Here is a 26433-nt window from a genome sequence, read left to right as displayed (position 1 = left end):
GAATGTTATAAGATAAAAATGATCCGAAGGAGTCAAGTGTGAGAAAGGTGAGCTCACAGAAGGGGCATGATGGTGCAGATTGTTCTGAGTGCTGACTAAATGGACCTAGAGGGCTCTACAGAGGAAGAACTAACTTACTTTATTAGGGACCAGAGCTTTTTGCTTGGTTTGATTTACATTCCAGTGTTAATCTGAAATCTCTCTCTCGCCTTAGTGTAAAACACAGCACAGTAGGTGCTCAATAAATATTTGCTGGACAAATCAGTTACCGTCAGCATAGGCTAACCTCCATTCTTGAATCAGTGCTGCTATTCAACTAGTGTTGAATAAATGTTAAGATACAGTATAGGGACTAACAAGTCAATGATGTGCAAGGATCAGAAACAGGGTAGCAGAAAATAATAATTATCATTTGTTAAATCTACCAACATTCAGGGTGGTTCAGCATGTGCTATTTTCCAAACTATATGATGCCACTGAAGATTTTCTCTGGCAAAATCATCTCATGGAGGTTAGAGAGTTGGCTCAGTGGTCAACAGCACTTACTGCTCTTGTGGAGGGCTTGGCCTTGGCTCCCAGCAACCACATGGTGGCTACTAACCATCTGTACTTCCAGTTCCCAATGATTCAACGCCCTCTTTTGGCCTTTGTAGGCACTGCATGCATGTGGGGCACAGACAGACATGCAGGCAAAACACCCAGACACAGAAAGTAGAATAAAAATACATGAATATAAAAAAATAATAAAACCTATATCATGATTATATTTCCCAAGGAACTTTTTCATTTTCAGTGACAAGACAGCGTCTTTACTATAACATAATTTTAGACAATACATGCAAGTATTATATATTCTACTACAGTTTATAGAGTCAACTATAATTTCTTCATATATAGTAAATTGCTGTGATATTGTAGACACAATGATAGGACCTTTATTTGTAGGGAATATAGTGACAAAGAATACATATTTTGGAAGCTAACATGAATGTAGAGCACTCAGCATTAGTACATAACACAGTACGCAGTTCTTTTTTTTTTTTTTGGTAAAACTCTTTTTTAGATACTAAATTCTCATACATATATACAAAGATTTGTTACTAGCCTATTAATTTTGTGTTTGTTTCCCAAGCCAATACCATACTAACTTAAATAATTGATAGTCCTTCCTTTTATGCCACTTCTAATTTTTTTGAGCCAGGGTATCTCTGAGTAGCCCTGGCTGTCCTAGAATTCAACTGTAGATGAGGCTGGTCTCGAACTTGAAGATCTGCCTGCCTTTGCCTACCGATTGCTGGGATTAAAGCTGTGTGCCATTACCACCTGGCACACCACTTCTACCTTTAATTTTAAGTAACATTAATAAATCTGTGCTGACTCCAAATTTTCAATTCATTCTAATTCAGAAAAATGTAAAAGGGTTGGGACAGAGTGGTAGAGCACTTGGGGAGAATGACATACTTTTTTATTTGGCTTTTCAAGACAGGGTTTCTCAGTGTAACAGCCCTGGCTGTCCTGGAACTCACTATGTAGACCAGGCTGGCCTCGAACTCACAGAGATCCATCTGCCTCTGCCTCTCAGGTGCTGGGATTAAAGGCATGCGCCATCACCACCCAGCAAGAATGACACTTTATGATTAATATTTACGGTTCACAAAGTTTCCATTTACTTATATCTTTTTGGCTTTTTCCAGGAACATTAAGCATAATAATTATTTGAAGTGCTGGAGTTTGAACCCAGGTCCTCACATGCATGCACTCTACAACGGACCAGCCCTCAGCATAATGATTTTAAGGTTGATTCATGATGTGGTCTGTTATCAGTAGTTTGACTTAATTGCTACATAATTTTCATTGATGGACATACCTCAGTACGTTTATCCACTTACCAGTTGATAGATAATTAGGTTCTTTGAGCTTTTTGGCTATTATGATTAATACTTCCATTAATATTCAAGTCTTTCTGTGGGCATATCTTTTCAGTGCTCTTGGAGCGACAGCTAGGAGTGAAATGAATGAGTCATCTGATATATACACATTTAATCTTTTGAGAAAATAATAAATTTGGGGGCTGGAGAGATGGCTCGGTGGTTAAGAATGTTTGTGGCTCTTTCAGAGGACCCAAGTTCAGTTCCTAGCACCTACCTCAGGTAGCTCACAACCACCTGTAACTCCAGCTCCAGGATATGATGCCCTCTTCTGGCCTCCACAGGGATCTGCACACACATGACATATACTCACACAGACACACAGACACACACACACAAATACAAAAATTTGGAAAAAAAAATCTTATGGAAAAAGAAAATGGCAAACCAGATGGAAATGTACCTCACTGGTAAAGCGTTTCCTACTATATGCAAAGCCATGCTTTTTTTGTTTGTTTGATTTGTTTTAAACAATATATAATTTAAACTAAGAAAATGGCAAAGTAGGCTCCAAAGTATCTATACCTCTTGTAGTTTTTCAATATTTTAAAAATATTTGTTATGGTCTTTTTAATTAGAATCATTCTGACTGAGTGAAGTAGTATTTAGTACTATCAGTTTTCTTCACCAAACTGCTGGCAGTCTTAGAGTAGTAAGGCAAGAGACAGAAACAAAAGAACGTAAGTAGGGAGGAAAAGTCAAGTTGTCCCTGTTTTCAGGGGTATGATCTCATACTTAAAAATCCTAGAGAATCCATCAGATCTGATAAACAATTTAAGCAAAGTGACAGAATACAAAAATCAGCATTTAAAAAAACCAGATTTCCTACACATTGATGAAAAATTAACTTGCTGAGAAAACTATCATATAAATTATTTAACTTAAAATAACCTCAAAAACAAAACAGAACAAAACTATAGCTAACAATAAATCTAACTGATCAGTGGTTCTCAACTTTTCTAACATTGTGATCCTTTAACAGTTTCTCATGTTGTGGTGACTGTCAACCATAAAATTATTTTCACTGCCACTTCATAATTGTAATTTTGCTACTGTTATGAATCATAATGTAAGTATCTGATATGCAGGATATGTGACCCCCAAGGGGTCATGACCCACAGGTTGAGAACCACTGGGATAGACGAAAGGACTCTACAATGATAATTATAACACCCCAAAGAAAGATGACAAAAGATGTCCTTCCATGTTCATGGATGAGTTAATATTGTTAAAGTTGCCATACTAACGAAATTCATCTACAGATTCAATGCAATCCCCCATCCAAATACCAACACCTTTTTTTTTTTTTTTTTTTTTTTTTTTTTTTTTTTTTTTTTTTTTTTTTTTACAGAACTAGAAAATAATCCTCAAAATGATATGGAAGCAGAAAAGACCCCGAATAGAAAAAAAAGTACTTCTAAAGTTATAACACCCAATTTCAAATTATACTACAAAGCCATAGTTGATAACAAAAATCATGGTGTTGGCACAAAACAGGCATGTATAACAAAGGGCTGGAAAGAGAGGAGCGTATGTAGACCTCAAATCCTCAGAGATTTGGTTCTTGACCAAGGTGACAAGAGCATACACTGGAAGCCAGAGTCATTTTAACAAATGGTACTTAGGAAACTAGGCAACCACATGCAGAAGCCTGAAACTGGCTCACTCTTATTCTACATAAAATTCAAATCAAAATGGATCAAAGGTCTTAACATAAAACTCAAAGTTCCCAACTACATGTGGAAAACAGAGAGGTTGGCACAAGGAACAATTTTGTGACTAGGAAGCCAACAGCTCAGTGAAACAGCAAGTACAGATGATATAGGCTTGCATCCAATCCCTAAGTTCTGTATAGCAAAGGGGGGGATAGAATGTGCATGCTCATATTCACAGCAACAATTTCACAGATCAAGTTAGAGTCAGTTTAGGTGCCAATCAATGGATGGGCAAATAAAATGTGCTATTTATACAGTGTAGTTATGAGTCAGCCTCAAAGAACAAAATTATGTCATCTGCAGGAAAATCAATGAAACTAGAGGTTATAATATAAAATTACTGGGCCTGGTATTTACTTTATGGGTAGATTTTAATTAGTAATTTGAGTCCTTGTCATATACTTGGTCAGATTTTACATTTCTTCTTGGGTTACTTTAAGTAATTTGTCAATTTTATCTCTCACTTAATTTGTTGGCATATTATTCCTCACACTTTTTTTTTTTTTTTTTTTTTTGGTTTTTCGAGACAGGGTTTCTCTGTGTTGCTTTGCGCCTTTCCTGGAACTCACTTGGTAGCCCAGGCTGGCCTCGAACTCACAGAGATCCGCCTGCCTCTGCCTCCCGAGTGCTGGGATTAAAGGCGTGCGCCACCACCGCCCGGCTATTCCTCACACTTTTTATATTGTGTAGCATTTAACATTATTCTTTTTGTATCCTTATTTGATTTGCAAGTGTAGACTTGGTAGATTCCTTCTGTCGGAGTCTTTGAGTTTAGGCATTTGCAGTGCTGGGGAGATTTGGGACTTCATACATGCCAGGTAACTGTATCAGTGCTGAGTCTACCCTTGCTTGCTGCTTCTGATGGATGGATGGCTCTTAACTACCATGAGCTCTCCTCCTCCTTCCTCAGCTTCCCACACAGCCAAGACCAGCAATGTGTAGAGTTTCAGTGTTGGCTTTTTTCTAGTGTCGTATACAAAATTAAATAATTGGTTTGAGGTTTCCCTTTATATTAAAAGCACACACAGCTCTATATTTATCAGCACTGTTTTAGGCATGCCTTATAAATTATTGTGTCGCCATTTGGTTCCTACTCATCTTTGTCTTCTAATTTCCTTTGTGGTTTCTTCTTTGACTCATTATGTAGGACTGTGCAGTTCGATTTTCACACACTTGTGATTTTTTTCAAACTTCCCTTCATGAATTATTTCTAATTTGTGGTTGTCACAGACAATATTTTGAATAACTGTAATCCTTTTACACTCATCATGTCTTGCTCTGTGATCTACCGTACTGTCTACTATGCAGAATGCCCCATGTACATATGAAAAGGATGTATACTCTGTAGTGTTGGGTGGGGTATTCTCTAGATGACTGCAGGAATGGCTTATTGGATAGTTCAGAACTTTTGTTTCAATTTCTGCAGTTGTTCTTTATCCATTTTTGAAAATGAGATGCTGCAATCTGTATTTAAATATCTTGTGTGTGAACTGGGAACTGAACTCAGAGCCATATGGCATGCTAAGCATGCGCACTATGGTGTAGCTACAACCCAGCCCGATTATTATTGTTAAATTGTCCATTTATAGTTCCCTTTTTCTTTTTGTTGTTGTTTTCCAATACAGGGTTTCTCTGTGTAGTCCTGGCTGTCCTGCTCAGTAAACCAGGCTAGCCTCAAACTCAGAGATTCCCCCTGCCTCTGCCTCCCATGTGCTGGGATTAAAGGCAGGCACCACCACTGCCCATTTTTTATTTTATTTTTGTTTATGTGTGTGTATATGTGTGAGTGTATGCCACATGGGTGTGTGGTGTCCTAAGAGGCCAGAAGAGGGTGCTGAATCCCCTGGAGCTGAAGTTACAGGTGGATATAAGACTAAACTCAGATTCTCTGCAAGAACAGCAAGTGCTCTTAATTGCTGAGCCATCTCTCCAGCCCCATGTCTACTTAGAATCCACATGTACTCTGAGCTGCCATGTGGGTGCTGGAACTCAAACCCGGCTTCTCTAGAAATGCTGCCAGTGAACCTAACTGCTGAGTCATCTCTCCAGTCCTCGATTGCACTTTATAATCCAAAGTGTGCCTCTCCTAAATAGCACATAGTTGGATTTTGTTTTCTTACTTAATATGACAATTTCTGCATTTTGGTTGGATTTTTCATTTAAATTTAATATAATGTTATTATTGATATGGTAATTGAGTATATTATACATTATATCATCATTTCTACCCCTCCCTCTCCCATAACTTCTCCTGTGTCCCCTCCCACTCCCTCTAAATTATTAACCTCTTCTTTAATTATTATTGTCACACACATATGTGTTTAGGGATGACCATTTGGAATTGGATAACCTATGGGGGTTTAATCCTGATTTCCCTCCCTCGGCACTCACTGATAGCCTGCAGCTCTTCATCTAGGGTGGGGGCCTTGTGAGATTTCCCCCATCAACGTTGGCACGCTAACTGGTGTTGTCATCATCTAGGTCTTGTTTAGGTGACTGTGCTGCTGAGATTCCATGGGTGCAGCTTTCCTGTTACATATAGAAGATACTATCTAATAGCAGGCCTCCTGTTCTGGCTCTTACAATCTTTCCGCCCCTTCTTCTGTAATGCTCCCTGAGCCCTTAGCTGTAGTACTTGGGCTGTAGATATGGCAGTGGAATGGACACCCCTTGGTCGGTGGTTTTGGCATTTTGATCATTTGTGGATTTCTGTAATGGTCTCTGACTGCTGCAAAAAGTAGCTTCTTTGATGAGGGGTGAGAGCTACATGTACCTGTGGACACAAAGATCAGTATTAAAATGAGTTTTCTAGAAATGTTATTTGTAACTTGCCTTTACAAACCAAATTTTCACTCAATCTGTAACCAAGTTAATAATACGTTTTGAGATCAAATAGAACTATGTACTCATTCTGCTTATATACTGTGTACTCAGCCTGATTACAATTAACTATACTTTAAGAAAAACAGTGTATCACTCTTATTATGTTTTAGACTCCTCAATGTACCAAGTTCCCTATTTCTCTTTTGTGACTCATTCTGCCCCCAACTCGGAACAATGTATGTTTGTGTAAGATGTGGTGGCTATGACTAAGATCATTTGCTGGGAATCACAAGGTATTGAAAGAAACACCACCCCACCAAAAAAAAAAACAAAAAACATGTGGGGACAGATCGACAATATCTGGTAGAGCTTTTTGTGTTGTTCTGAGTCAACAGGGACAGCACAACAATTTGCTCCCTTGTGAGACTCCTATAAAAAATTAAGACAAATACCTGCTGTGCTGTTCAATAATAGAGAGGACCACCTCTATTAAGAGGTCAGATCAAGAGAGGTCAGAACTCTTCAGAACAAGTCAGGCCCACTTTGGGTAAATGACACCAAGAGTTAGTTTCTCTTCTTTCGCTTTATACAGGTATTCAGAATGTCCTCACCAGCCACAGGTAGTTGGCTAGGGTTATAGTACCAGGCATTAATTTTCTTATATTTAGTGGGCCTTAAGTCCAATTAGGTGGCCATTGGCTATCCACACGATACAAGTGCCACTCTTTCATCCTTGGGCCTGTCTTGCTGTGTTAGTCCTCTTTGTGATTCATAGATGTTATACTAGTGGAGGACTGCTGATTGCTTTTCTCCCTTGGCAGCTTGCATAGCACCTTCTGATACTATAAGAGCTAGTCCTCAGGGAGGAGATTCCAGGGTATTTCCACTCAACTCCTCCAAGGCTTGAGTCCAAACCACGGGTGGCATTGTATTAGTCAGGGTTCTCTAGAGCAGTTGTTCTCAACCTGGGGGTTGTGATCCCCCCAGGGGTTGAATGACCCTTTCACAGGGGTCACCTAAGACCATCAGAAAACATAGATATTTACATCATGATTCATAACAGTAGCAAAATTACAGTTATGGAGTTGCAACAAAAATAAATTGTTTGTTTTTCAAGACAGGGTTTCTGGGTAGCCTTGGCTGTCCTGGAACTTGCTCTGTAGACCAGGCTGGTTTTAAACTCACGGAGATCTGCCTGCCTCTGCTTCTCAAGTGCTAACAAAAGTAATTTTATGGTTGGGGGTCACTACAACATGAGGAACTGTAACTTTTTAAGAGTTACAGCATTAGAAAGGTTGAGAACCACTACTCTAGAGGAATAGCACCTATAAAGTGAATATATATGCAGACACATATGTATATAAGATTTATTAGAATGGCTTACAGGCTGTGGTCAAGCTAGTCCAACAATGGCTTTCTACAACAGAAGGTCCAAGAATCCCGTAGTTGTTCAGCCCATGAGGCTGGATGTTTCATCTGGTCTTCAGTATACATCTGAATCTCAAAGAAGTAGGCTCTAGTGCCAGTGAAGAAATGGACTTGTGAGCAAGGCGATAGCAAGCAGGAAGAGAGTTTCCTTTTCCTGTGTCCATTTTGTTTGTTTGTTTGTTTGTTTTTATTTTTGTTTTCCAAGACAGGGTTTCTCTCTGTAGCCTTAGCTGTCCTGGAACTCACTCCGTAGACCAGGTTGGCCTTGAACGCACAGAGATCTGGTGCCTCTGTCTTCTGAATGCTGGGATTAAAGGCATGAGCAACCACTGTCTGGCTCCTGTGTCCTTTAAATAAACAGCCAGCAGAAAGTGTGGGCCAGAATAAAGGTGTGTCTTCCCACCTCAAAAGATCCAGATTAGAAGTGGGTCTTCCCACTTTAAATGATTTAAGAAAAAAAAATCCCTCACAGGTGTGTCCAACCATTTGGGTTTTAGTTCATTCCAGATGCAGTCAAGCTGACAACCAAAACCAGCCATCATAGGCACCTTCAGCAAAAGGGTCTTACCTTCCAGTTGTGGAAGATAACCAACAGCAACAATAATAGCTTATGTTATTTGGGGAGTGTCTTGAACTCCCCTGCCCAACAACTTGAAGGGAGGTTCCTCATGCCTGGCACTGTTGATTTTTTCAGATTGTCTACGGCTCGGGTATTCACATATACTTATATAGTACATATGATACATATGTACTTTTAAGTAAACTTCAAATAATGTTTTCCTATCATTTTTAGGTAAAAATTTTGTGTTAGTTTCTCTAGAGTTTATATACACCTGAACTTATCTGTACCTATCTCAGATATATACTAACTTCATTCCAAAGATTTTATTCCTGTATAGCTCTATTTCTTCCTTTTTTGTTTGTAGTATTTTTGATACATGCACAATTACATCTATATAAAGCCAAACCACACCATCAAATATTATTAATATATAATCCCATGTTTTAAAGTTCATTTCTTTATTTACTGATGTACTGACTTATTTAATGTGTGTGGGTGTTTGGCCTGCATGTGTGCCTGTTACACGAATAGTGCCCACAGAGACCAGAAGAGAGCATCGGATCCCCTGGAATTGGAGTTACAGATGGTTGTGAGCCATATGCGGGTGCTGCGAAGCAAACCCGAGTCCTCTGGAAGAGTAATCAGTGCTCTTAACTGCTAGCCATCTCTCTAGCTTCCATAATCCTACACTTCTTTAGAAAAAAGGGAGAGAAAGGAAGCAAAGCATGTGGTTATAGCTGTTGTATTATCCTAACTGCTTTTGGTTCCCTGCATTTCTCATTGTGGGTACCCTTTGCTGTCATTTTCTTATTCCAAATATTCCTTTGCCCTGCCCACTTTCTTTTTGCTGATACTTTCTACATGTGATATGCTCAACAACATAGTTATATACATACTTGTGTGCAACAGCTTTTAAAACAAGAAAAAAGAACACATGCAATTATATTATTTGCAAATTGGAAGAAAATGTGAAAATGTGGGTATTTCCTATTTTTCATGTCCAGTTGAATGACTGTTTGTTGTTACTTTTTGTTTTGGACTTTTAAGAAAAGGTCTGTGCTGAGATGAAGCCATATATACACAGCCAAGAAGAATGAACAGCTGAATTCAAAAAAACATCAACAATTTCCAGAATTTAAAATCCTGAATCATGACATGACACTAGTGGAATTCAGGTGTTTCTGGTATATAAACTGCTCTCACCCAATGTGAGGTTGAACTGTTGACCTTGTGTACATCCTACTTCACAAATGAGTCTGTCAGATACACTAAGCCTATAGGCTGAAGATGATGCCCTAGCACTGCGGAAAAACCTCAGGTGACTGTCCAGGCAGCTGGCTGTTTCTGTCAACTCACAATTTTTTTGGAAGTTGCTTGCATGCACTTCCTGTTTTTATTTTTGTTAGCTAATATTATTTCCTTCTTGGGTCTCTGAGGGAGCTGAAGATTAGTCAGTTATAGCTGAAGATTAATTAGGATAGAAAGTGAATTAGACAGATTTTGTACTTAACAAAATAGGATAGATAATGAAATTATTTTCTCTGAATTTGTCAAATACAAATGGACTAGACATTGTTTAGATATTCATTACTTGTATATATTGTATATAGTTATTGTACTTTTATATATAGTTTTTCTTTTGCTAGTTATAACCTTTTTCTTTTTTTCTTTTTATTAAAATAGAAACGGGGAAATGTGGTGGTATTTTACTTGTACTGAAATGTGATTTTAATTGTATGTTAATAAATAAAGTTGCCCGGGGGTCAGAGCTATTAGAGCCATAGCAAGAGCGTGGTGGTGGTGGTGGTGGTGGTGGTGGTGGTGGCGGTGGCGGCGGCGCACGCCTTTAATCCCAGCACGTGGTAGACAGAGTTAGGTAGATCTCTGTGTGTAAAAAGATACAGCCAGCATTGGAGACACAGGCCTTTAATCTCAATCCCAACCATAGAAGACCTGGAAGTCTTTACAGACAGGCAGTGACGAGGCATGGGTTTACAACCAATGAGAAGGCAGAACCGAAAGTCTTTATAAAGACAAACACACAGGAAGTAGCTCCTTTTCGGAGAGCTCTCTTGGCTGAAGAGGATCGCTGAAGCAGGAAGGGTGAGGCTCTTAGCTCTGACCTCTTGACTTTCTTCTCTGAATCGGCTCTGTGTTTCTTATTTAATAAGACGGTTGGTTACAGCTACAGGTCTGCTTTCAAACTAGCTCTGAAGCTAAGGGTGATCTTGAACTCCCTCCTCAACCTTTCAAATGCAGCAATTATATGCATGTGCCTTGCTTTCAATCCACAGAACTTTTGCATTTTTTCCAAGGTAGATCTGCTAGCAGCCATTCTCTGAGTCTTCTTTTATCTTGAATATCTTTATTCTGTCTTCATTTCCAAACAGTTTCAATAGATATAAAGATTTATAATTGACAACGTTTTATTTTGGCATACTGAATGTTGTCCTTGGCCTCCACTGTTTCTGATATGAGTCTTAGCATGTGGTTGCACTGTATGTGCGGAACTCTTTTCTTCTTCCAGTACTCAAGCACTTGTTGTCATTCTCATTTTAACTGTATGTCAGATGCTGTTCTCTGTGTTCATGCTATTTCAAGTTCACTGAGCTTCTTGGACATATAAAGTTGTGGTTTTCATCAAATTTGGGAAACTCAGCATTTTTCCTCCCGTTTTTCGAGACAGGTTTTCTCTGTGTAGTCCAGGCTGTCCTGGTACTCACTCTGTAGACCAGGCTGGCCTCGAACTCAGAGATCTGCCTGTCTCTGCCTCCTGAGTGCTGGGATTATAGGTGTGTGCCTCTGTCGCCCAGCTCATTCAGCCATTTTACTTCTCTCTTCTGTTCTCTCTCCTCTTCTGGTATGATCATTATGTGTACGCTAATGGTGTGACTTATTTTTCAAGGTCTCTCTGTTCACACAATCTTAACTGATTTATTTTCAAATTTGTTGTTTCTTTTCATTGGTAGCACATATCTACTGTGGATCTTCTCTAGTAAATGTGTCATTTCACTTATCACACTTTCATGCTATAAGCAAACATCTGAGAGAAACCATTTAAAAGAAGAAAAATATTTATTTTGCTCATAGTTTCAGGGGTTTAGGTGATAAGGGGGTGGTAAAGCAGCTCACATGATGACAGAGAGAGTGGGGGGCAGAACAGAAACACAAAGGGGCCAAGGGAAGGCATCCCCGCCCACCCAAGGATTTACTTCCTTCCCCAGGCCTCAACTGCCACAACTCTCCCAACTCTCAATGGAATACTCATTCTGAAGCTGTCAGTGTCTTAACCACACGAAGGGCAGAGCCTTCAGGAACTAAATGTCTCTGGTCATGTCCTCACATACACTAATCTCCTAGGTGTTTCTCAATTTTATCAGGTTGATGATCAAGATTAACCAGTACAGTGAGGTAGGTCATCATGCCTTCATTTAACTTTGCAAGCATGGCTTTATTCAGGTGCGTTTTTCGTCCAAGGGTGGAGTTTAAACTTGGGCCTTTGTGTTTGCTAAGCAAGTATACCACTACAGAACTACATCCCCAGCTCTTCATTTTGTTCTTTGAAAATATTTATACTGCTTTTAAGTGTTTAGTCTCCTTTAAAAGCCTGAATTATTTACTGTTTGCTACATACTTGTGTTTCTTAGCATGGCTTTAGGAGATCTGTAGACTGGTCAGGGATGGTCAACATTATTAGTTAGTTGTTCTCTTGTTTAGTTAGCGAAGTCCATTTTACATGCAGAATGCAGCATTTGAGTCTGCTGAAAAATTTCTTCTTTGTTTTTACCATAACTTGACTATCTGTCACTCATGGTAAGCAAAAGTCACTAACTGGTTAAAGAATGTGCTTACGTCTTTTCAGCCAGTTAGATTTTTACCTTTTACCCCTGAATACATTTCAGGAGTAAGATTTGTATCAGGGTTTAAGGAGGTTACACACTTCAGCCCCACGTTCAGCAAGGCACAAGTTGCTTGCAGGTCTCTTTCAGATCACATCTAAGAAGGCCTGGCCTTGAAGAGTCACACAGACTACAAGGATACATTTGATTTTAGTTTTAAATTTAGCTTCTTGGGAGTTATCCTCAGGCTCTGTTTGGCCAGAGGTGGTATTTCAGGCCTTTGTGCCACAGAAGCATGTTTCATTCATTGATGGATCTGAGTGTATGACTTGTGTCTGAGTGAGTGTGTGGGTCTTTAGTGAATGACGTGAGGTTTGCCCTATGTCCTTTCCTCATCTAGTGAATACTCACTATTTTCCTGTTCTCAGGTTGTCTGTGGTTCCAGGCAGACAAGAAAAGGCTGATTCTTTCCATGGTTCTAGCTATAAAACTTCTGGACCTTCTGTCACTTTTTTATGTCAGTTAGCCACCAGCCTCCGAGATCCCCATTGCTTTCCACATACTTGTGGGCACAAAGTTCTCCATGTCGTGTTCTAAAAAACATCAGTTTCCACCCCTCACCTTTCTTACTTAGGGTTATTATTGCTGTGATGAAACACCATGACCAAAGCAACTTGGGGAGGACAGGGTTTATTTGGCTTACATTTCCACGTCACTATTCATCACTGAAGGAAGTCAGGACAGGAACTCAAACAGGGCAGGAACCTGGAGGGAGGAGCTGATGCAGAGGCCATGGAGGGGTGCTGCTTAACTGATTGCTCGTCACACCTTGTTCAGCCTGCTTTCTTGTAATACCCAGGACCACCAGCCCAAGGATGGCACCACCCACAATTGGCTGGACCCTCCCCCCATCAATCACTAATTCAGAAAATGCCTTACAGCTGGATCTTATGGAGGCATTTTTCTCAATCGACATTCCCGCCTTTCAGATAACTCTAGCTTGTGGCAAGCTGACATAAAACAAGTCAGCATACACACACCCTTATGGCTTGCCCTGCCCCAGCAAAGATCTTCTGACTGTTTTACTAGGACTAGGGATGTTTTTCCCAGTGCGGTATGTACTACTTCTGCTCTACAGGTGGGCATTGAAGATGGGGATACAGTAGTATTGGCAGCCTTGATCTTTGCAGCTTACCCCTCCCACTGTGAAAACTCCTTCCAACATATGCGCTGCTAAGGGGACAATTAGAGCCTCAATTATCATCAATTGGCTTCCCTTGGATTAGAGAAGTGGTTCTCAACCTGTGGGTCTCAAACCCTTCACAGGGGTCATATATCAGATAACGTGCATGTCAGATATTTACATTATGATTCATAACAGTACAAAATTACAGGTATGAAGTAGCAACGAAAATAATTGTATGGTTGGGGGTCACCACAACATGAGGAACTATATTAAAGGGTTGCAGCATTGGGAAGGTTGAGAACCACCAGATTAGAGTTTCTGCCTTCTTATGAGTGGGGTTGGGGTCAATAATCCTCTTGGGCACACTTACCTGGACACAGGGATGGGATTGATGACAAATGGCAGCCTTCCCTTTCCAGGGTAAATTAACAGCCCAAGAATAGGAGCTGGGAGAAGGAATCCCTGTCTTCTCGGCTATTCCTGCTTGAAATAGACCCACTTTAATAGAGGTGAGGGTAAGGGAGGGATCTTGACTCAAATTTATAGACTATTGATGCCTTGAGCAGATTGAGACTTTCTTTCTTGTTGAAAGCTACATGTCTACTTCCATAGAAAAACTCTTGTCTATATAGACTTCTGTTCCACTTCCTTCACTTTCACTACTGTTCAGATTTACATACTTCAATTTTACTCAGGTAAAACAAGAATCACTTAACTTGCTCAACAACTAAATATTTCACATTATTAAGTTCATAGCATTTAAGTGGATTAGCTGAGCTTTTCATTGTATCTCAGAACAATAACTCAACTTTCCTCATGTTATTTCCCTCTTCTTTTATGCATTTGATTAACTATGTAATAAGAGTTTCTTCTTCCACATCTAGCAACATAAATGTATATAAGTATAATTTATAGAATATCAGTCACTAGATTCATTGTCTCTATTTCATGTTCAACTATCCCTGTTATATAGCATTTCAATAATAACCAGATATTTTAGTTGAACTGACACTTACCCGCATCAATTTTAAAATTAACATGTTTTAAGAACATAATGAAAATGCTAGTTTAAATAGCAACACTGGGCCCAATTATAGTCACACTGTTTTAAGAGAGATGCTTGCACAGCTATATGCTTCAATCAACACAGCTTCCACTGGGCAGAGCCACAACCTGAAAAGCAGCAGCAGTAGCAGGAATACCGTTTCTAAAGTACTGTTTGTAGGTTTCACCAATAGGACCAAGGTCATCTCTGTCAGCTAGTCAGTCATCTGAACTTCATGAGTGAAGTCCTGTTCGAAGCTTTCACAATACTCCTCATGTCTGCAAGAGTTTGCCTGCTTTCTTCTATTATCCTTCTTCTATCCATCCTGGCAGAACCTGTTCACCTCAAGAGCCCATGTCTAGCTATCCCCATGTACTATCGCAGCTGTGAGAATAAATGGCTCCCGGGGCCTTCTTTGGTGTTAATCACTTTTCTGATCAAGTAAAAATGCAACTAATCCTCTGCCTCCATGAGCCCCTCTAGAAGAAAAAACCCCTATGCCAGACACAAAGATCTTCTTTTAGTAGATTCTATTTTTACAAAAACTCTAAAATATTTTGAATTTATATTGTGTGTATGCACATATGTGTGGGCATATGTGTGTGCCACTGTGCGTGTGTGGAAGTCAGAGAGAGTCATCTTGTGCTAGTCAGCTCTTTCTTTCCACCATGTGGTCTTGAGTCTAAACTGAGGTTATCAAGTTTGCTGGCAGATACCTTTATCTGCTAAACTACCTTGTTGGCCCTGGTAGATTTCAGGGCATAAATGTTTTTCTATTTGTGGTACGTCATACGACACACAGCAGAAACATTAAATGATGTTTTATTTTCTAGTTTTCTCTAGGTAAGTTGAAAATTTTCAGATTTATTTATTTTATGTATATGCATGTTTTACATGTATGTCTGTGTACCATGTATATGCCTACTGCCTGTGGAGGCCAGAAGAGGGTGTTGGATCCCCTGGAACTGGAGTTACAGATGGTTGTGGGCTATCATGTGGACTTTGGGCAACCATCTAGATTTGGATAAACTTTTGCTAGAAAGGATAGGGTATTAATGCATGCCTCTCCATATTCAACAGGGCTAAATTCTACTTCAAAGGTTCTGACAGGTTTTCAGTATCCCTCCTCAGTGTGACTATTTTATATACAAAAGCATATCTTTCCTAAAAAAGTCTTTCCTGAAAGATTATTTTTCTAGGACTAAGAACTTTACGAACATATATTAGTCACAATTTCTCCAGTATTACTCTATTTCCATGAGAGGCATCTTTTAACTATAATTGGATAAAGTAATTGAGAAGTACAGACTCCTAGTATTCAAGAAGGCTATAGTTCAATGTTCATACAGAGTTTACTTGATGCTGGTAAGCAATGTCATGTTTATGTTTAATCTTCATTTAAAGTTAATTTTTTAAAATTTTCAACCAGGTTCTATATTAATTGTTCGAAGTACATTCTTATTTTTAATTTTGTGTATGTGTGTGTGTGTGTGTGTGTGTGTGTGTGTGTGTGTGTGTGCATGCACCTGCATGTGAATATGTATGTGTGTGGTCAGAGAACAACTTGCAGGAGTTAATTCTCACCTTCCACCATGTGGGTTCCAGGGGTCAAGATCCATTTGTAAGGCTTGATGACAAGGACTTTTATCCACTGAGCCATCTTACTAGCCCAAAACCACATTAAAATATTTTATCCTCTTAACAAACAGGAACTGGTAGTCAGAAAAATGGGGGTTTAAACCCTCTAACTACTTTGTCTTGCTATATCATTACTCTCAGTTGCTGCTCCCCGTTTCCTCATTTATGAGTCAATATATGTCAGACCTGCTATTTGGTACTATTATTATAAAGATTAGAAACATCAACCACAATAAAGGCACGTGGTAGGAAATAGAATAGTACCTGTTCTTGATGATTTGATAGACTTTGGGGGTACTGATTAATATAGGGCAATTTGGTCTTCAGATACTGTCTTTAAGAAATGCAATCTTTCTAGTTTTTTCTTTGAGTTTAGGGCAGTATGCTATCATTTGTCACTGCTATTACTAGAGCTGTCTGTAAAAATATCTGTCTTGTTTACTGTGATAATTAATCTCATTTGTCAATTTGATAAGATCTAGAATCACCATGGAGATGGGGTTATTTTAATTAGGTAAACTGAGTTGGGAAGAATTACCCACTATGGGTGGCACTATTGCCTGAGCTGGGATCCTGTACTGTATAAATGGGAGAAAGATACTGGAGCATCAGCCTTGTGTTGCTGTTTCTAGACAATGGATACAATGTGATTAACTGCTTCAAGATCTGACTGCTTTGAATTCCCTACCATGGATGGACTGTATGTTTGAACCGTGAATTTAAATGAACTCTTTCTCCCTTAAGTTTCTTTTATCAGAGTACTTTAACACAGCAAATTGGAAAAGAAATGACATTTACCTTACTATTGGTGCTTCACGATCTGTGTGTACTAGAAAATCTGCTGACTAAATTGTCAGAAACGTGTTTAAGAATAAACAGGTTGACCAGGAGGCTGAGGGTTTCTCTTCAGAAATTCATAGGCCTTATTAAAATATCTGAACAGTCTTTGTGTTAGATACTGTAGCTCCTGGACACATAAACAAGACAAGCAAATGAATGGGAAAATGAGCTATTACTATAGCATTTAGAACAAAGATAAAATGGGCTGGCTCCTAGGATAAAGGCACATGACACCAAACTTCACAGCCTGAGTTCCATCTCCAGGACACACAGGATGAAAGGAGAGAACCAACTTTTACAAGTTGCCTTGAGCTCTACATGTGAATTGTGGCAAATGAACACCCCAGATACATGGATATACATATATAATAAGAGAAATAAATGTAATGAAAGGAAACAAAATGTCTACTTTCAGAGCTAATATGGGACAATTTTTAATGATTTATTTATTATTATTTTATGTGGATTGCATTGGTATTTTTGCTTATATCTGTGTGAGGGTGTCAGATCCCCTGGAAATGGAGTTACAGACAGCTGGGAGCTGCCATGTGGGTTCTGGGAATTGAACTTGGGTCCTCTGGAAGAGCAGCCAGTGCTCTTAACTGCTGAGCCATCTCTCCAGCCCTCCCTATATGGGAAAATTTTTAATCTGTGGCCCAGGAACATGTTAGTGATGAGAAAGATTAAATCTGCATCTATTATTCTTTTTAGGAAAAAAATCTCATGGGTCATCAATCTGATTTTCAAGGTAGTTAGACAACCAATACAATATATTGAGCATCTATTATGTAGGAGTGACCTTGCTTGCATTATTTAAATGCTCAAATGGCTCTGAGAAGAATTATTATGCTAACTTACAGTGAAAAAAACAAATGTTCAGAAAGACTAAAGTGAGTTATCAAAGATAAAAAGGGTCCAAACGAGAATCTAAACAAAGGCTGAGTGTGGTGGCCCATAATTGTAATCCTAATTATAGGATTAGTCTTAAGCCAGGTTGAAGGCTAACCTGGACTACATAGTAAAAGTCTGTATCAAAAACCAAAATAGACCAGCAGCAAGACTGCCCAGACCACCTTAGCTCAATAGTGGAACACATGGAAAGGTGGAAGAAGAAAACCAACCCTACCAAGTTGTTCTCTGACTTCTACATGCACACTGTGGTAAGTGCATTCCTAACACAGCATGCATATACATGGACAATGCTAATAAATAAAAACACAACTCAAACTAAGGTCTTCCCAGTTTCAAAGGTCAGTCTTCTGGAAGTCACAGAAACTAGAATCTGACCTACCTGCTATGAAAATTACTTTCAATGCATCAGCAAATAATTAGAAGGCATAATAGGAAATAAAATACCATCCCTAATTATAATAACATATCAATACTTAGGAATCAAATTGTAGATATCACTAGAAAAAAATTAATCCTATGAAGACATGAAAAAATAGGAGAGGTAAACTATGATCTTTGGACACTAAGACTTAACATTATAAAGATGCCAATGTCCCTAAATTAATCAATCCAATGTCAAATTAAACTGCAATAATATTTTGTAGAAATTAAACTAATCACATATTATATATTTAAAAGTTCATGAACTGTAAAAACGGTACAATTCTGAAACAAAAAAATGCAGTTAGTTGCCCTACCTAATATTAAAGAAAATTATAAACCCTTAATAACTAACCCAATGTAATATTGATGAAGGATGAAACAAAACAGAATCAATGAATGGACTGGTGTATGTGTGCGTGTGTGTGCATGTGCGTGTGCGTGTGCGTGTGTGTGTGTGTACCACATGTGCAAATGTGTGTAGCGGAATAAAGTTGAGTTAGGTTGCAAATCAGTGCAGAAAGAAATTATCATTTAATACATGGAAATGGGGATCTAGCTTAGTATGTAGAGAAAAGAAGGTAAAGATTTTTCTGCAAATCTAAGATAAGTATCCACTATATTAAAAAACTTGACTGGAAAGTGTTATAGAAAAACATCTTTATGACCTAGGGATAGGAAGTTTTTATTAAATAAAATATCAAACTGTACACCAAATTACTGGGTTTGACAAACCAAAATATGTGCTTCTCAGTAAGGAGAAAAATATATTAGTATCTGCACTTTACTCAGTAATCTATCAAAAAGGATAAATGGAAACTAGATGGACAGGTGAACAGCTTATGGATAAAATATCTACAGTAAGATATTAATAGTAGACTATATGTAGTGGTCATATTGATGTACATTATTATTCTAACTTTTTTCCTATATATAGAAAATTACAATAATAAAAAGTTTAGAAAAATGAACTAATTCCATTTGATAAAGGATATTGTACATAAAATTTGAACAAACTGTGACTGACTGGAAAAGATATTTGAGACAAATACACATGCATAAGAATACAAATATACAAAAGATTTCTGCTATGTATCTCACAAAGAAGTTGTGCAATCAGCAAGAAAAAGAAAAGTAATCTAACAGAGTTTGCAAAATAAATAGCTGTGACCACTACAGAGAATAAAGCTCAAGTGGGCACTAGAGAGATGGCTCAGCAGTTAGGAGCATTTGCTGTTCTTGCAGAGGACCCAGGTTCAGTTCCCAGCTTCCATATCAGGCGGCTCACAACCATCTCATAACTCCAGTCCCAGGGGATCTGATACCCCCTGGCTTCCATGGGCATCTTCATACACATGGAGCATATGCATACACTCAGGCAAACACACATACACATAAAATAGAAATAAATGCTAGAATCTTAAATTTTATATTTAAAAGGTTTGTTTGTTTTAGACAGGGTCTCTCTATGTAGCCCTGGCTGTCCTGGAGCTCACTATATAGACTGGGCTGGCCTCAGAGATCCACCTGTCTCTGTCTCCAAAGTACTGGGACTAAAGGTATACACCACCACACCTGACATATCAAAAAGTTTTTATAAGGGGCTTAAGTGATGACTCAGCAGTTAAGAGCACTGGCTGCTCTTCGAGAGGACTCAATTTCAATTCCTAGCACCCACATGGCAGCTCGCAACCATTTGCCACTCCAATGCCAGTGGATCCAATGCCTTCTTCTGGCCTCCAAAGGCACCAGACAAACATGTGGTACACAAACATACAATATGCAGTCAAAACAGGCACAAGAACAGAAAAGTAGGCCTGTTGTGTAGTTTAAGGGCTAGAACAACTGCTTTGCATGTAATCTTTAGCACCAAAAGAAAAACAAATGCAAAAGGTCATCTTCATCAGTAGTTCAAGAAAAACAAATGCAAAAGGTCATCTTCATCAGTAGTTAAAGAAAAACAACTGACAAGATAGTGCACAAAAGCCACTGGATTTTGATTGGATGACAATTACAACTGGAAATACGAAGAAACAGAAAAACCTAAGTGTTATTCTAGGTATATAAATTAGTATAGCTACAATCTAAAGCAATTTGGCAATATTTCATGAAAAATTTATAGGCATAGTTTAGGGCAGTGGTTCTCAACCTGTGGGTCGGGACCCCTTTGGCAAATCTCTATTTCCAAAAATATTTACATTACGACTCATAACAGTAGCAAGATTACAGTTATGAAGTAGCAACGAAAATAATTTTGTGGTTGGGGTCACCACAACATGAGGAACTGGATTAAAGGGTCGCAGCATTAGGAAGGTTGAGAACCAATGCTTTATAGGACCCAGAAATTCTATTCCTGGGTATTTACTCCAGATCCTAAAATAATCATCTCATGAAAATATTTTCTGGGAGCTGTACAGATAGCTCAGTGGTTTGATTCCCGGCACCCACATGGCGGCTCCCAACCATCTCTAACTACATACTACATTTCTAGGGAATCTGACAGCTCCTTCTACCCTCTGTGGGCACTGTACGCACATGGTGCGCAGACATACATGCAAGCAAATGCCTATATGCATAAAATCAATAAATACAGGTTTGCAAAGTATTTTTTGAACTCACTGAGTGAATTCCCGAAGAACTGGGAAGAAGTATCCATCAATTAATCAGTAAAATACTGTGAAAATAGTATTGCTATCTACCCATATATGAATGTGGGTAGATTAAAAAAAATAACACTGAATGGCTATAGGCATGATGATCTATGCCTATAATCCAATTCACTAGGGAGGCTGAGTAGAGAGGATGGCTTGAGCACAGGAGTTCACACAAGTTTAGTAACATAGGAAGAGTCCATTTGTCCTGGCTGGTTTTATGTCACCTTGACACAAGCTAGAGACAGTAAAGGAAGGAGACTCAGTTGAGGAAATGCTTCCATGAAATCCAGCTGTAAGGCGTTTTCTCAATTAGTGATTGATGGGGGAGGGTCCAGCCCATTGTGAATGGTGTCATCCCTGAGCCTGTGGTCCTGAGTTCTATAAGAAAGCAGGCTGAGCAAGCCAGGGGAAATAAGCCAGTAAGCAGCACTCTTCCATGGCCTCTGCATCAGCTCCTGCCTCCAGGATCCTGCCCTTTGAGTTCCTGTCCTGACTTCCTTCAGTGATGAACAGTGATGTGGAAGTGTAAGCCGAATAAACCTCCCCAAGTTGATTTATGGTCATGGTGTTTTGTCACAGCAATAGTAACCCTAACTAAGACAACATTATAATAAAATAAGATAAAATAAATAAGATTCAAAGAAAGAAAGAAAAAAAGGTAAGAAACAGAATGATATGCAAAGTAACCTAAAGTCAGAAAGAGAAACACCACATTTTCTCTAATATCCTATCCTAGCTGGTAATTTTTATATATGTGTATTTAGGTGGAGGTGAATGTGTATATGGTTAAGATACCAGAAAAGGGAGAGAATAGTAGAACACATGTGAAATGAAAGTGGAAAAGAGGATATGGGGGAGGGTTAACTAGGGAGGAAGAAAAGAGAGGTGCAAGAGAGGAGGGGTGAGGGAGAAGATCAACCAAAGCAAAGGATGTATATAAAAAAGAAGGAATCTTGATAATAGGTGAGTTACTCAAAAACAAAAAAACAAACAAAAAAAACCCCACCACCACCAACAACAATGAATGAGGACTGTTGGCAACAAAAACTAAAGTGAAATCAAACAAATCAGGCTGGAGAGATGGTTAAGTGATTAGGAGCACTTGCTGCTTTTCCAGAGAACCTGGGGTTGGATTCCCAGCACCCACACAGTGGCTCACAAGTATCTGTCACTCCCGGACCGGGGGATGCAAAGCTTCTTCTGGCCTCTGGGGGCACTGCATGCACATGGTGCACAAGCATACCTGCAGGCAAACACTCGTCCACATAAAATAAAAATAAACAAATCTAAAAATTGAAATAACAAAATGAAATCATGCATGTACTAATGATGACATGGGATCATAAACTGAGACTATCCATATAACATTCATTCCTAATGTTTCTGAAGACTAAGTCAAGCATAAAACAAAAATCTCTTCACCTTGAAATGCTATACAAAATCACTTAAAGAAGATGTCCAAGAGCAAACTAGGCAAGCCTGTCATACAGCTTACCGGAGCACACAGCACATGAGCAGAAGGTGGGTGGGGACATTAGCTGGATTGAGCATACTGGGCGTGTCTGACTTCATACAGGCCAGGAAAGCCCTCATCCTCCTGTTCTTGTCCTCAACTGCTTTGCCTAACCAGAGCTTCTTGAGGTTTGGGCAAGTCCATTCCCGAAATGTGAGTGCAGATACCAGCTCAGGTGTTTGAGGTGACTTCCCCTTATAGGCAGACCACTCTTTAAGGATCACAGAAGGAACTGAAAAACAAAGTAAGGAAAAGTGGGCTCTAGAAAATGGACATTACTGTAGCTGGCTACAGCTGAGAGGATCTATTGCACTTCAATATCTTTGAATTTTTGTCACTGTAATTGTTATTGTCAGCATTAGTAAATACTAGGAGCCATATGCATTTATTAGACAGTTGAGATATATACATATACACTAATTTGTACCTAATTATCACATTAATTCTCATAAAAATCCAAAAAGGCAAACAGTCATGACAACATTTTTTGCAGACCATAGTGCTTACTTTGCAGAAGAAAAAGTCAAGATCCCATGCTACATAGGTTTTTAAATACTTTGAAATTCATTTTTAAGTAGATGTACCAGACTAGACAAAGAAAGATATGCAAGGAAGAATGATGTGAATACTTGGTTTCATTAATAGATTCCCAACGATTTTAAATTCTCAAACAAAAACAAAACAAAATCCCTCAAGTCTTAGCAACTCTGGAGGTTTAGCAGATGTTGAAGGGCAGCATGGTCAAAAAACCAAAAACCCTAAGTCCTTCAGATCCAACATCAATTAGATTTCCAAGGCTGAAAGGAAGCACGGCAGAACACCATGGCTTCTAGTACATCTCAGATCCCTACTCTATGCTCTCTGTCATTGGAGATGTGTAGCATCCACCTAATCACCCAATTGAGATATTTCCTCTCAGTTTCCACATTTTTGAGACATTTACTTATCATGAATGCATGTCACATTCTGTCCAATGCTTTCTCTGTATCCACTGATATAACCATATATGAATGGTTTATTGATAAATGGTTTATTTATTTAGCCATTCAATGTATGTATGTATGTATGTATGTACACACACACACACACACACAATTCTACTAATATTTTTGTTTCTTTGTTTTTCTAAGACAGCACCATGCTATGTAGCCCAGGCTGGCCTTGAACTCTTTATACACATGTTTTAAGATTTTTCACATCTATTTGTCTTAAGCTGTTTGGGTTGCTATGGAAAAGGCACCATAGGCTGAGGTAGTAGTGCACACCTTAATCCCAGCACATGGAATCAGAGACAGGTGGATTTCTGTGAGTTCCAGTCCATTCTGGTTTATATAGTGAGTTCCAGGCTAGCCAGATCTACACAGTGAGACCCTGTCTCAAAAGCCATAGACTAGCTTAGATGGCTTATAAACAGCAGGTATCTATTTCACAAAGTTCTAGGAGCAGGAAAGTCTTAGACTCAAGTGTGGAGAGATGGATCTAGTGAAGGCCTGCTTCCTAGTTTACAGATCGCTCTCTTCCTGTATTGCCACAGTGCAGGAAGCGAAGGCAGCTCTCCAGGGTTCCCTTACAAAGACACAACTCCTATTTGTGACCGTTGCTTCTAACTAACATATCGAGGGGTTAGGAGTTCAACAGATGAATCTGGTAGGTATTTGAAAACAGAAACATTCAGTCTACAGCACATACTGACTGTTCTAGGATGTACTCATAATAATGGAATTATTATATATTAGAGAGTAAGTCTATCATTTAGTTTTGCTACTGTTTGTTTTGTTTGTCTTTGCTCTGCTTTATGGTTATTCTCTTTCTATGAATTACCGGGATTAATTTTAGAATCCTATTTTGATTCTATAATAGTGGTTTGGGGTGTTATTTCTGTGTATCTTTTTTGTTTGTTTGTTTTGAGAAGAGGTCTTACTATGCAGATCAGGCCAGTCTTGAACTCAGAGATCCACCTGGCTCTGCCTCACAAGTGCTGGAATTAAAGGTGTGCACCATCATTCATGACTATCTCTGTAAATCTTTTTTTGGGACAGGTGCTAGAAGTTGAACCTACAGGTTTAGACCTACTAGGCACATGGTCAACCATGGAGCTATATCCCCAGCTGCATTATCTATGTAATTCAATATCAATCATGTGCATTAAAAAGATATACAAAGAGAAAACAGGGATGTAGCTCTGTGGTAGAGTGCATGCTTGGCGTCCCTGGGGCCCTGGGTTAACTCTTTAGCACTAGAACTAAATAAGGAAATAAAATCACACTAGTAGATATTGATATTTTACCAGTTCAAATGAAGAAAAGCTGCTTTATCTTTATCCTCCTCCACTTACAATTGTCTAAAATACATTCTCTTTAAAATTTTTATTTACTCATCTAGTGTGTATTTGGGGTAGGTATACTCATGTTACAGCCTGCACATGAAATTGCTTCTCTCCTTCCACCACGTGGGTTCTGGAAATCAAACTCAGGTTGTCATTGGCAGCAGGACTTTAGCTGCTGAGCCATATCCCTGTCCCTAAATAGCTTCTGTACACACATTGATACAGTTTTATAATTTTTGTTCCCATGAAACACAATTTAGAAACTCCAAGGAGGTCTGTTATATTTATCAATTATTTTGTTAATTTGACTGTTTTTCTTCTTTTCTGATGTTCCAAGACTCATTCTTTTACCATTCTACTTATAAAAAAAATAGCCTAGTTCTCCTTCATTACTAAAGGATCTTATTTGATAAATAATTGTGTGTTGCTGTGGTGGTTTGAATGAGAATGGCCTCTACCGGCTTATATATTTGAATGCTTGGTCCCCAGTTAGTAGAACTGTGTGGGAAGGATTAGGAGGTGTGGCCTTGTTGGAGAAGGTGTGTCACTGGGGGTGGGCACTGAGGTTTAAAAAGACTCTTGCCATTCCTAGTAGGTTCTCTCTCTGCCTCATGTTTGTGGATAAAGATGTAAACTCTTAGTTGTTCCGGCCACCATGCCTTTGCTCAGCCATCGCCATCAAGAACTCTAACTCTTTGAAAACATAAACCCAATTAAATGATTTGTTTTATAAGTTATCTTGGTCATGGTGTTTTATCACAGTCACAGAAAAGTAACTACGAACATTGGTTATTCTTTTCTTTTAGTACTAGAAATAGTTTAATATTTATTTCTGAATTCTAAGGCTTCTGATCAGAGATCACCTGTTGCTGTGGGATGGTCTGTGTGTCAAATCTGTTGCTCTGATTGGTCAATAAATAAAACACTGATTGGCCAGTGGCCAGACAGGAAGCATAGGCAGGACTAACAGAGGAGAATTGAGAGAACAGGAAGCTGAGTGGAGGAGACACTGCCAGCCTCCACCATGACAAACAACATGTAAAGATGCCAGTAAGCCACGAGCCACGTGACAAGGTATAGATTTATAGAAATGGATTAATTTAAGATATAAGAACAGTTAACAAGAAGCCTGCCTGGCCCACAGTCAGGACAAATCTCTCTCACCCACCAGTCCCACAGCCACTCAGACCCAACCAAATAAACACAGAGACTTATATTGCTTACAAACTGTATGGCCGTGGCAGGCTTCTTGCTAACTGTTCTTATATCTTAAATTAGTCCATTTCTGTAAATCTATACCTTGCCATGTGACTCACTGGCATCTTCACATGCTGCTTGTCATGGCAGCGGCTGGCAGTGTCTCCTCCACTCAGCTTCCTGTTCTCTCAATTCTCCTCTGTTAGTCCCGCCTATACTTCCAGTCTGGCCACTGGCCAATCAGTGTTTTATTTATTGACCAATCAGAGCAACAGATTTGACATACAGACCATCCCACAGCAACCTGTTATCTATAATTATTTTTTCCTTAAAAGTAAACATCATATAAAAGAATTGTCTTTATTATGGGATTTTTGTACATATGTCATTCTCACTTTCTCTGAGAG

General features: G+C 38.9%; 1 protein-coding gene across 4 annotated transcripts in view; it reads right to left on the bottom strand.

Moving 5' to 3' along the window:
* Fam120c (family with sequence similarity 120C) overlaps nucleotides 1–26433 on the bottom strand; it is a 133124-nt gene that overhangs the window by 24772 nt on the left and 81919 nt on the right. For 3 of the 4 annotated variants that reach the window (XM_052758504.1, XM_052758349.1, XM_052758270.1), the window contains exon 10: nucleotides 22486–22735. In XM_052758504.1, coding sequence (XP_052614464.1) covers nucleotides 22486–22735 — 250 coding nt within the window. Of the gene's footprint in view, nucleotides 1–10329; nucleotides 13962–22485; nucleotides 22736–26433 lie in introns of those variants that run through there. The other variant, XM_052758434.1, reaches the window with a different exon arrangement.

The sequence above is a fragment of the Peromyscus californicus genome, unplaced genomic scaffold (genome assembly GCF_007827085.1).
Source record: "Peromyscus californicus insignis strain IS unplaced genomic scaffold, ASM782708v3 Scaffold_10__1_contigs__length_136768540, whole genome shotgun sequence".
NCBI lineage: Eukaryota > Metazoa > Chordata > Mammalia > Rodentia > Cricetidae > Peromyscus > Peromyscus californicus.
This window is presented reverse-complemented; position numbering and strand designations above follow the sequence as displayed.